General features: G+C 33.6%; 1 protein-coding gene across 10 annotated transcripts in view; it reads right to left on the reverse strand.

Moving 5' to 3' along the window:
• Positions 1 to 1,601: 1,601 nt before the first annotated feature.
• Mff (mitochondrial fission factor) overlaps positions 1,602 to 13,403 on the reverse strand; it is a 31,105-nt gene continuing 19,303 nt past the window's right edge. For 4 of the 10 annotated variants that reach the window (XM_027941736.2, XM_027941735.2, XM_027941732.2 and 1 more), the window contains 4 exons: positions 10,013 to 10,045; positions 8,466 to 8,525; positions 5,140 to 5,224; positions 1,602 to 1,797 (listed from right to left, as the gene is read on the reverse strand). In XM_027941736.2, coding sequence (XP_027797537.1) covers positions 1,666 to 1,797; positions 5,140 to 5,224; positions 8,466 to 8,525; positions 10,013 to 10,045 — 310 coding nt within the window. In that variant the 3' untranslated portion in view covers positions 1,602 to 1,665. The remainder of the gene's footprint in view (positions 1,798 to 5,139; positions 5,225 to 8,465; positions 8,526 to 10,012; positions 10,046 to 13,403) is intronic. The other 6 variants (XM_027941737.2, XM_027941733.3, XM_027941740.2 and 3 more) reach the window with 2 other exon arrangements.

The following is a 13,403-nucleotide window of genomic DNA, read 5'->3' on the forward strand; positions in this document are numbered from 1 at the left end:
GGGGAAGGGGGGGTACTTTACATTCTGAAAGTAGTGTAACAAAAATATACTTGCCGTTCTTACTTTTGCCCTGACTATATCCTTTTCTCCCTCTGTTCCCTGTACTTGGCATCCTTTTCTTCATTTTATTTGGTGAAATCATACATACACTTATCTCAAGGCTCAGCTATCTAAGAAGTATTTCTTGATTATCTTGATCAGGATTGAATTCATTTCTTAATCCCGAACATTTCTTTTTCTTTTACAGTGATTAACAACATTTTTTGGGGAAGTAGTTTAGAATAACACAGGGCTCAACCTCAGAGTCAAGATTCAAGCTCTTCTACTTTTAGATATGTGACAAAGTCAAGAAAGGTACATTTCTCATTGCCTACTTTTGCATAAGATTTCTCATTTTTTGTGTCACTGAGGGAGTAGTTTTTTGGGGCCCCAGCTTCAATCATGATTTTCCTGTTACAGGTATTTTAATCTGAATCACTTCATAGGTATTTTAATCTGAATCACTTCATAGGTAGAATAGACTAGAAAACCACCTGCAATTGTATATGGTGGTGTACACCTGCAATCCCAGCTACAAGGGAGGCTGAGGCAGGAGATGGTGAGTTTCAGGCCAGCCTTGGCAACCTAGTGAGAGCTTGTCTTAAAAAAAGGGGGAAGAGGGATGAGTGAGGAAGGAAGGCCTAGGGATATAGCTCAATGGTAGAGTGCCCCTGGGTTCAATCCCTAGTACCACCCCCAAAACCCCAAGCAACAAAAACAAACAACCACCTTCAATACAAATGATGTCCACAATTAGGAGGATAAAGATCTGAAGAGAAGCACAGGAGGCACTTGCTGCCTGCCAAGTCATTAAGTACATCGTATGCTCCTGAGACACAAAGACTGAGATAAGGTTAATATGACTCCGTACTGAGCTCATAACCAATATGATGAAACAAATTTTTCAATAGCAAACATTGCTTTGGTTGACAGTTTATTAAATACACTACAATTGTTCCTTATTCTGTAGTTTTTAAATCATTCACACATGGACTTAGTAAAAACGTATTTTATAGAAAACCATCTGCAAAACTAAAATGAAAATAAAAACGCAACATAATGCATACATATTAAACTGCTGAACTGTTAGGCATATTTTAATTTAATCTATACAGGTAATCATGAAATATTAGGTGGTTTGATTTTCTTAAATCTGGCACCAGACCATGACTTCAAGTGTTAATGTTAAAATATGAATGCAAAAATGTCTACCAACAAAACCGTGTCTGAGAAACAGGACAAACATTGTTTTTCTTCTACAGATACTTTTCTTAATCCACCCTTTATGCATTCTGTCTTCCTTTCACAGAATTAGTTGTTTAGACTGGTGAGGCAAAAAATTAATTTCATTTTAAAAACACAAACTGGAGCCTATTTACAAAACATGCAAAAGGAGAATTTTATGTAAGTGTTGCTGCAGAACTGATTTAAAGTGAATACAACTGAGTGACAGAATATACCTTTACTTCTACAAATATAGGTCCTTTCACCCTACTTTCTGGAAGAAATACATTTCAGAGCATGAACTATAAAACGGCATACAATGCAAACACAGAAACAAAGAAGTTTGCAAATCTTTTATATTTCCAGCTGTTGAAACAATATATTTGAGTGCTGAAGTTACCTCTAGCGGCGAAACCAGAGCCAGCTATTAAGCAGCCAGAATGCTACAGTAATTGAATACATGACCATTTCTCTTTTAGCACGCTCTTTGTTCTCCTCTTCTAGAAGTTGTAGACGTCTATTTAGTTTGATTATCTATGTGAAAAACAAACATAAAATACAATATAGAAGCTTTAATGTACACAGCAATTCCATTCTTAGAAAGCAGTGTAATCATATAAGAGTTATTACAAACATGGAAAGTTTCATTTGGAGCAAAAAGACAGCTACAAATAGAAAAAAATGTTATTCATGACAGCTTAAATTTGCTTAAATACTCTTATCTATTTCCCTTCTCCAAATTTCGGAGTTAGTGAGGGCATATTTCCTTCCTTACCTGATTAGATTAAAGGCAGTATTTCACAACTAAGCTATTCTAGTAAAAGACAACACATACACTGAGGCAGGCTTACCAAGGCAGAAAGACTATAGACCCCTACCCCTTTCTAGGCCTCTTCCATGAGTTTCTTATTTCTCAGCCTTAATTGTTCATTTTTAAGTTGATATTATCTGCATTCTCTCTGAGTTACTGAGAAAGCCCAATACTTTAACCTATTGTAGTAGGCCAGATGTCACCTAGACACTTCAGTCTGAAAGACTAATGATTCCCCAGCTGCCAGAAAAGCTGTTGGCTGAATGAACCATCCTTGGCTCTTTGTCCTTTCCATGAATACCCCTGGGCTGAACTGCCTTGCTGAAGCTAGTGCTTCTTTATTGATCTTTACTTAAAATACTTTATTTTATCCTATTTTCTCTGTATCTACTTTGTATACATAATCAAAACACCAGATATGCCTTCTCTACATGTGCATATATGTGTGATTATAGAAGGTATAGGAATACATACTAAAAATATGTGTATGCAACTGCAACTTCAAGATACAACTTATTTACTTCTTGTGCTTTAGGAGTCTTGTGGAACTTGGTTCCAAGCTGACATGATGGAGATTTGGGCCTACTTTTACTTCTAGTAGCGCAGGGTCTCTGGTCTAATGCCTAGGTCCTTGATCCACTTTGAGTTGATTTTTGTGCAGAGTGAGAGAGAGGGGTTTAATTTCATTTTGCTTCCTATGGATTTCCAGTTATCCTAGGACCATTGGTTGAGACGCTATCATTTCTTCAAAGTATGTTTATGGTGCTTTTGTCTAGTATGAGATAACAGTATTTATGTGGATTTGTCTGTGTCTTCTATTCTGAACCACTGTCTTTGTGTCTGTTTTGGTACCAATACCATGCCTTTTGGTACTATAGCTCTGTAGTACAATTTAAGGTTTGGTATTGTGATGCATCCTCCATCACATTTTTCACTGAGGATTGCTTTGGCTATTCTGGGCCTCTTATTTTTCCAAATGAATTTCATAATTGCTTTTTCTATTCCTATGAAGAATGTCATTGGAATTTTAACAGGAATTGCATTAAGTCTGTATAGCACTTTTAGTAGTATGGCCATTTTGACAATATTAATTCTGCCTATCCAAGAACATGGGAGATCTTTTCATCTTCTAAGTTCTTCTTCAATTTCTTTCTTTAGTGTTCTGTAGTTTTCATTGTAGAGGTCTTTTTCTTCTTTTGTTAGATTAATTCCCAAATATTTTATTTTTTTTCCATGGGATGCTATTAAACTAAAAACCTTCTTCACAGTAAAAGAAACAATCAAGAATCTGAAGAGAGAGCCTACAAAATGGGACAAAGTATTTGCCACCTGCACCTCAGAGGACTAATCTCCACGATATATAAAGAACTCAAAAAACTTAACACCAAGAAAAACAAATAACCTAATCAATAAAGGGCAAAGGAACAGAACAGACAATTCACAGAAGAAATACTATCAGCCAACAAATACATGAAAAAATGTTCAGTATCTCTAGCAATTAGAGAAATGCAAATTAAAACTACACTGAGATTTCATCTCACTCCAGTTAGAAAGGCAATTATCAAGAATATAAGTAATAATAAATGTTAGCATGGATGTGGGGAAAAAGGTACACTCATACATTGCCAGTGGGAATGCAAATTGATGTAACCTATCTGGAAAGCAGTATGGAGATCCCTCAGAAAACTTGGAATGGAACCACCATTTGACCAGTTATCTCACTCTTCAGCATATACCCAAAGGACTTAAAATCAGCATTCTATAGTGACGTAGCCATGTCAATGTTTGTAGTAGCTCAATTCACAATAGCTAAGCCATGAAACCAATATAGGTGCTCTTTAACAGATGAATGAATAAAGAAAATGTGGTGTATATATACACAATGAAATATTACTCAGACATAAAGAAGAATGAAATTGTAGTATTTTCTGGTAATTGGATGGAACTGGAGACTATCATCATGCTAAGCCAATCCCCCCAAACAATAATAAGCCAATCCTAAAAAACCAAAGGCTGAATGTTCTCTCTGATATGCAGATGCTTACACACAATGGGGGGAGGGGGACAGAGAACAGAAGTACTTTGGGAAGGGAGGAAAGAACAGAAGTACTTTGGATTAGACAAAGAGGAATGAAGGGACAGGAGGGAGGACGGTAATAGGAAAGACAGTAGAATGAATTGGACATAACTTTTCTATGTTCATATATGAATAAATGACCAGTGTAACTCCACATCAGGTACAACCACAAGAATGGGAAGTTATACTCCATATATGTATGTCAAAATACATTATACTGTAATGTGTAACTAAAAAGAATAAAAAATATTTTAAAGATATAACTTATTAGAATATATAAACAATATTATGTATAGACACTGTGCACATGAAAGTAGTGGCTTCCAAAGTGAATATCAAATATAGAAACAAAGGTCCCCAAAGTGATTATTACATGTCAAAAAAGTCAGACAAGCAATTTATACTGGTTTGCTGATATTTAAGATTCTTTCTTATTAGTCAGACTTAAATAAATTCATTTTGATGATAGTATTTTATGCTGGTCAAAAACATGTAGATGAGCTGGGCTTGGTGGTGTATACCTGTAATCTCAATGGCTCAGGAGGTTGAGGCAGGAGGATGGAGAGTTCAAAGCCAGCCTTAGCAACTTAGTGAGGCCCTAAGCAACTCAGTGAGACCCTGCCTCTACAAAAAATACAAAAAGGGCTGGGGATGTGGCTCAGTGGTTAAGCACCACTGGGTTCAACCCCTATTGCTAAAAAAAACAAAACCAAAAACAAAACCAAAAAACATCCCAAAGTATGTAGACAGTGGTTTAATGGGTCTTTAATTAAAAATGGGAAATCATTATGGCTTATTAAATAATTTGACAGATAAAATACTTCAATTCATGGATTCCATAAAACAGAAAAATGATAAAATGTTATCAGCTATCACTTTAAAATATTACATGCAATGTGAAAAAAAATGTGAAGGTAGGTTAAAATCACACAACAAAATTTACATGACTATAACTTTTGGATTATATCTTGTTTGGTTCATTAAATACCTGGCGTCTTAATGAAGCTGCATCTACAACAGTCATGTCATCTGATGAGCCTTCAATTGTTGTTTCTATATTTGAAATGCCATACCTAGTAAATAAGACACAAAAATACAAGTTAATACTAAAACAAAACTAAGACTAGCAAGTCATATGTTATGTATTGCTCAAAGAAACATTCAAAAGACATACTTAACAATATAAATTACTAAAATATTGTACTGTCTGAATTGACACTAATAAAGGAAAAGAAAAAGCTTAAGATGAATGATTTCTACCTATAATACCAGGAAAATGTACTGAAACGGAGAATGAGGAGAAACCCTGACTGAAGACACTTTTCAAACCAGAGAGATGGGCAATGTTAAAAATGATCGGTGGCTGAAAAGGCTGAGAGCACTCTAGGATATGCCAACAAACAATTCTTACACAAACTTTTACCATATGTGGTTCCACAGGTAGAGGCGCATAGGCAAGGAATGCAAAGTGAACTAATTCTAACCAAAAAAAGAAAAAGAAAAAAAAAGTGATAATTTCTCTTCCTCTTCTTGTGCCACTCCTATTTCAAATTATTTAGTCTTGACTGCATGTCTCCAGCAGAAATAATCAAAATCTCTGGAATACATCTTTTGTTTGTTTTGTTTTTGCGGTGCTGCAGATAGAACCCAAGGCCTCCACATGCTTAAGAAAGCACTTGACTGCTAAACTACATCCATGCTCCCCACCCCCTCTACTTTTTGGTTGTTTTGAGAAAGGGTCTTAGTAGCTGGGATTTCAGGCATGCACTACTGCACCAGACTCCTGAATATATCTTGCCACTACATTTAGATCCAGAATTGGCTCAACAATAAGAAATTAAGAGGGTGTGTATAAAACAGTAATACTGAAGAACCACTAAGAATACAGAGAAAGCACACTAAACAATACCTTTTGTTCAAATGCAGTCACTTTTATAAGATTTTTTTTAAATGGATGACAATAAACTTCTGAAAAATAGACACAAATACCATTCCTATCCTTTGCCTGCATTTCCATACTTTTATTTTAATTACAGCTTTACTGAGATACAAATTTATATACCATGCAATCTATTGTATCACATGTGTATCTATTTTATATCCAGTATGGTTACTTCAATAAAATGACATGCTAACTTTTCTGAATGAGTAGAATTACTAGTTACTACTAGGGTTCAATTCCTAGCATTGCAAAACAAAACAAAACAAACAAACAAAAAAACAGAGTTGGCTAACGGATCATATATTCTAATATTCCTAGCATTTTTCCAGTACAAAAAACCCACATTATCCCACAAAGGGATATGAAGTAGAATTATATTTTTTTCATCTGGGTATGCTAAAGACAAGTCTATTTAGAAAATCCTGTTGTTTCAAATGTTGTTGAAAATAATATAAAAATACTTTATTAAAGAATGTAAAATGAAATTTAAATAAGATAGTGTGTACTGACTAGATATAATCTATAAGAATCTCTGAATGATCCTCTTATAGTTAAATTCACTTGCTGTTAATTAGCTCCCCTTTCTTCATGGAAATAAAGGAAGTATTCTTGAAATCCTGAGGGTAATTCTGCCAGTTAGCAAAGTAAACTTCTCAGAAATAGATATTGCAACTATTGTCAGTTTCTGTTTACAAGAACATGCAAACTTGGGCTTACAAACTATGGGCTTATAAACATCTGAGTTAATTATTCCTTTGAACATTAAAAGAGAATTATTAGGGCAGAGGATGTGGTTCAGTGCTTGCCTAGCATATACAAGGCCCAGAGTTCAATTCCTAGCACTGAGAAACAATAACAACTAAACAGAATTATTAAAAGATTAGAGGAAAAAATAGGGCTTCAAGATTCCTCTTTTCTACATTTCATCCTCAAAGTTAAAGGGACCTGGCCTGAAGATAGAAAGCTAAGTTTAAATGATAGAGATTATTTGCAATTTAAATCCTGAATTAACTAAGGTTTTAAAAATCTGTAAAGGAAATCGTCATTCGCAAAGAAATCTAGAGACAGGACAAAAGACTTTACATACAGACTTCAATTTACGTATATATGTATATATTTCTGTATACTGGGGATTGAACCCAGGGGTGATTTGTCTCTATGCTGTATCCTCAACCCTTTTTATTTTATTTTTAGATGGGGTATTGCTAAAACTGCCCAGGCTGGCCTTGAACTTGCAACTGTCCTGCTTCAGCCTCCCAAGTAACTGGGATAACAGGCATGTGCCACTCACTGTGCAATTACTTTAAGTATCTTAAACTAAAACTTGTATTTATCAGAACTAAAATCTCTGTAGAAACATTAAGTTAGATCATTGGTTAAAAATAATTTCACAGAAAGATAAAGTAATAACAAACAGAGAAAAATAGGAGGGAAAACAACAAACGGATTAAAATTAAGATTGTCAAAGAAAATAAGTCAGCAGCACAGTTAGGGGGCCACCAAGGGTGCACTTCAATTCCTCCAACATGAACTGAACTGACAAATATCAAATGATGCTGTCCCTTTTCTCTTCCCTAACAATGTGTCAGTCTCTCTAACAGAAACAAAGTTGCCAATTTTAAATCTACTACTACAGGTAAAACATTTTAGCTTACATTTAACAAAACTGGCTCTGAAAAATTAAGAGTAATAGCATCTGTAAACACCAATCAGCTTTTGCTTTTGTTTTCCTAGAAGACAGGAACACTAAACAGGAACTTTAAATATCTGCCCATGTGTGATGTGTGACGACCAAAAAAAAAAAACACCAAACAATTATTCAGGCTGTGTCTGAAAGTGCAAAAGGGGCAAAAACGAGAAAGACTGATATTTATGATAATAAAAATGCTTAAAATTAAATTCCCTTTCTAAATAAATGTTCACCTTTCTGAACTGTTGAGTTGTCAATGATGATTTTACCCAATTTACGATAGTGCTTAACACTGGATTATCTACACTATGAAAGTGACATTATAATTAACAACTAAAGAGCAAATGCTGCACTGAACCTAGGCAACAGTTAAAATAGTGCAGATAAAACATGACTTAAAATCATTCTTACTGCATTTTAGCATAATCTCCTACAAGCTACTAAAACTGTATTTAAATAAAATATCTCAGATGTTCATATCACACCACCCTGTTAATATTAAACATTTTCCCTCAGACTCCAGCAGTCAAATGTCTTGACTGCTTCAACTTCTTGTTCTTAGAAGCAAGATTATTCATAAGTGAAACCTGTCAAGTCCACGCTGCAACATGCATTATATTCTGCAGAACATAAATCCCCAACTCTGTACTTCCCCTGATGATTACAAAGTCTCAAAAGTTACCTGACGTTGTCATGATGAGGATTAGAAGTGGCGGCAGCAGACCCACCGCGCAACACAGGTCTACGGCAGGTTTTTGCGGGAGAAGGCACAAGACAGAGTCAGGAAACAGAGAAATGATAAAATAAAAGCAAAAACAAGACAGATAAATGTCAAATAAGATTATATTGTATGCTTTAATACAATATAATATCTCTCAAAAACTCAGAAAATCTTTGTTCATACATCCTCCATTTTATGATTTTCATAAATCTAATAGTTTTCAACTGACTGAAGAAACAAAGTAAAATAGCACCAACATAATTTTTTTTGGTGCTCATAATTTATGAAATTCAAGACAGAGGACCACTGTGTTTAAAAAAATGCAATTATTTTCTTCTGACTGGGAAAAAAATCACTGGCAACTTTAAAAGATGTCAAGAACCTATTGTGGCACCTGCATGATCATGGTTGCTCATCAATATCAACAGTTCTACCTCAAAAACTGTGAATTTCCTCATTTCCCACAATTCCTTCCCTCCCACCTCATTAATTCTGACTCATGTCTGATGTGTCTGGCTTAAACCCTCAGCTCTCCAGAGTAAAAAATGCATGCCTCAGTTCCAGAGCCGAGAATATGGGAGACATGCTAGGGCACATGGCAGGAAATGCAAACAAATATGTGAGTCTGATCTTGAGACAACCAGGAGTAACATACAGGGCTGCTGGAAACAAGGACCAAGGTGCACTGGAAAACTTTGTGGGGCTTTATACATAGTCTCAGAACATATTTGAGTCCTAGAGGATAATTAATTTATCTAGACAAGCAGTAACCTTTCTAATATAATTTATTTGTTACAATCAAAAAACAAAAGCTCTACATGTCCACTGGTCAACTGCCCCCAAATAAGCAGCTATATTTACTAATCAGAGAAAGAAGAATGGGTTAGAGGATCCATGTAAAGATTTTAAGAATTATTAAATCCTGTTTTAGAATGTCTCATTTTTTTCTTTAACTAATTAGATATTTGCCTAAATGTAAGTATCAAGGCAATAATTATAGTAAATATTTAATACCATTGTACAATTTTTTTTTTCTGTAAGCTGGAACAGTTGAAGACTACAAATTACTATTTTCTGACAAGTCAGTTTATGCTAGAAATATTTAATGTTTAACTTCTGTCCTAAAGTCACATGTTCTAAAGGCACTACTGGTGCTTTATAAAGTTTCTGGAGCCTAGAGGATACAGGATTCAGAACCTTTTAAAGGATATGTCTGACTTTTATATTGTTGGTTAAGAGACAATGAGGAATCACATATGCTTGAGACAGGTATTAGGTTCATCTTATCTTCCCATCAGATTTACTCTGTGATATTAGGAAGACTATCAATCAACTAATCTTAAATTACACAAATATGAGAATGGTTATTAAATGAAGCCGCTGCTGTGTGCTTTTTAAAATATTTTAAAAATGTGTATTAATATGTTCAAATGGGTCTGCTGTATCCAACATAGTCCACCACAGAGATTTCCCTTTTATAATGCAGAGCCAGAAAATAATACAGTTACCTTTCACAACGTATTTCATTTTGTCTTCTCACACTGGCAATTGACACATATAATATAAAAGTAAATTAGACAGGTATTTGGTAAAGTTGCAAACTTCATTAAAGTACCACTTGCTACCATAAGTATGATTTAATACATAAAAAGAAATTTTTCAATGATATGTTTTGTAATTAAAGTGGCAAAAAGGAAGGAAATCCAAGGCTACCAAATTCCAGCATTAACCTGCATATTGACATTTTTGAGTAAATATATGGTCTAAATTGACAGATTATATGTTTCTTTGCTATGAAAATGTAAACTGCTATAGAAAATAAGTAGTTTTGAAAATGAGGAAGTATATATTTTTAAAGGAAAAATTACAAATAACATATCATATCCACTGTAACTCTGTGTTTCTAGGTCTTCTAAGTTATGGATTTATAGGGATACTTGTCAAAAATATAAACTATTCACATACTGGTTTCTTATTCTATTCACTCAAAACTAGTATAATTTGCTAAGAAAAAACTATAGCAATAACCAAGCTCCTCCTAAAAATAACATCTATCAGTATATAATGTTCTTACACATAAATATGGTTTTAAAAAATGATAATATTTTATATTGGAAAAGGACATATATAGTTGTAATAGACGTATTAACTAGATATGGGCAATGTCTAACCAACAAAGCATGAAATCATAACAGCTTTTTAAATCCTGCTGCCAACTAAGCAAACTGTGCACAGGGCTTATCCTAAGTATTTTGATACATTTTCAATATATCACTTTTCCAAATGTATAGCACTGACCTATGTAAATGAACTTTTCTAACAATTACCTAGGATTTAACTTGGTTTTCGTGTTGAACTTGTTTATCAATTAAGTTCTCATAAGCTGAGAAAAAAAGGTACAGTAAAAAAACCTTTTGACAGTGTCCCTTAAGATGCAAACCAAAAATAGCTCATGTTGAACAACTATGAAACTGCATTATTTTATGATAATAAACCAGGCAGAAAGCTTTTTTCTTCTGAAAAAGTTATAGCTTAAATTAACTATACTCAATGTGATGGCGTAAGACCAAAGATAAGATATTGCATTAGCAAAATAGCCAAGAGTAATAAAATAGAAAAGAAAACAAAATGATGCACAGGGCAAGGAACATAAAAGCATTTAAATTTTTATAAGCAGTATTATTTTACAACCATGCAAGAATATTATCCAAATTTCACATTCCTATTTTTTATATCTGAAAAATTATACTAGATACTTCTTATAGCAAAAATAAAAACTGATTTGTTACTTAAAATTCTGATCAAATCTTGTTCAACATTTAGATCATAAAAAATTTGAATATAACTTTGACAGACCCTTTCAGTAATGAAAACATGGATAAGATTAATGAGAGCCTAACTCGAGTTCCATGGTAAAAACTATTGGAATATATCCAGGAGTAAAGTATTACTACTATAATACCTTTCTCAATTAAAAAACATGTTTTAGGTAAATAAGATAATGTCTTCCCAGAAAAGGGATTTTTTAAAGTTACCAATTTATTACAAAATAAAATTTCACATAGAATTGTATATAGTTTTTCATTATGAAAGAATACAAGGTAAAATTTACATTAGTAAGATTTCTGATTTTGTATTGTTTGACCCTCAGGTAAATAATTTTTCCATTATGGAGAAAAAAAGCCCATATTTTTTCATGTTCCATATAAATGCATTTGCACTGTGTACGTATTGGTGGAAGGAGGAACAAACAATCATACTGGGACTTTGTCATCTAGCTATTATTTAATCTAAACAGAATTTAGAATTTTTTTTCTCATTAGATATTTTTACTATAATACCATTTGATGTGATACTGACTTAATAATCTGACCTCTTCTAAGAACCTATGTAAGGAAAAAAGTTAAGGAGAATATCTGGTAGAGAATAAATCTGTTTAGAGGAGAGATGTGAAAATAGTTTTTTGCAGATATTAGTTAAGGCCAGGTACTTTACCCTCTATATCTTTTGAGGCTCTCTTACCATACTAAATAATTTGAAGTCAGTAGCTCTAAATCTTTAATAAAGGCAGGGAAGGGGACTATTCACAAGAATACAGAAAGCCAGGCATTATTATACCTTTTTTTACCTTTTTTCAACAGATGAGGAAAAGGAGGCCCAGAGAAGATAAGCAATTTGTTCAAGGCCATGATGCAGCTATTTTGTGAGGTGGATCAAGAATAAATATGACTCTCTGAATCCATGCTTTTCTTTGGAACTTTGTGGCTGGCTTCTTATAGCTTCCAAATATTCTAAGATTTAGAAGCTTCAAAGAACTCTAAATGCTTGGGGGAAAATAAAAAAAAATGTATGTATACATATACATTCACAGTATACATAATTCTCCTACTGTGCCATGAGTTTGTCTCTATAAGCTCTTTATAGAGCACCTTGAAGTCCTTGAGTCCAAATGTATACCACTAGATTAGCCCTGCAAAGACTCGAAAAGTCCCTAAATTCAATAATGATAAATAGTATGGATAATAATGACAAATAGTGCTCAAGAACTATGGAGAAGTTCCTGGGTATGTGTGAGTATAAAAGCAATCAATAAAAGCAAGCCAGAAGACACCTAAGGTTATTAAAAAAAAAAAAAAAAATTGGTTTACTGGAAAAGCCAGCTTAATTTATTGAGAATTCTTCAAAATGCAAAAATTAATAGTTCAATAAAATGACAACAAAAATTCAGACACTGACTCTGAGAAATTACCAGTCACATGTTCGGAGTTGAAAGGAAACTGACTTTACCTTTCCCACACTATGCCAAAAAAGCTTCTCCAATTTCACTTTTTAAAAAAACATTATATAGTATTGTGGCAGGGATAAAAGTATTCGAAATGATTGCAAAAAAATGTTTGCATTTACAACTAACAATATATTATTAATGAGTTAACTTGGAGATGTTCAAAATAGCACTATGGAATTTTTAGTATGTAGTTAAGGGGAAAGGACAAAAAAACGACTGGTGGCTGTAATGCCATCTCAAACATGCTTTATTTACTCAATCATATTAGTTGCACAAGCAATTAAATAAAAAACTTACTAAAAGAAAACTAGTATGCTTCAGCAGTCCAACATCCCACAATCAATCCAACAGTAACCTTCAGCATATCCCCACATGGAATCAAGTACTTCAAATAAATCAGCAAAGCCTTTGAAAAAAAACATCATCACATATCCTGTTCTCAGGAACTAAATATTCTTTCTAACTGAACAAAATCTAATGTAATCTTATGAAATGTGAATTTTGGACAATAATTTGAAATTAAAAGAAAGCAAAGCAAGCCATTTCAAACCATTGCATCTTAGAGACTGAGAAGGTGCAAACATAAAAGACACCACAACTCACTAGATAAGGCA

This window comes from Marmota flaviventris, chromosome 11 (assembly GCF_047511675.1).
Source record: "Marmota flaviventris isolate mMarFla1 chromosome 11, mMarFla1.hap1, whole genome shotgun sequence".
Lineage (NCBI taxonomy): Eukaryota > Metazoa > Chordata > Mammalia > Rodentia > Sciuridae > Marmota > Marmota flaviventris.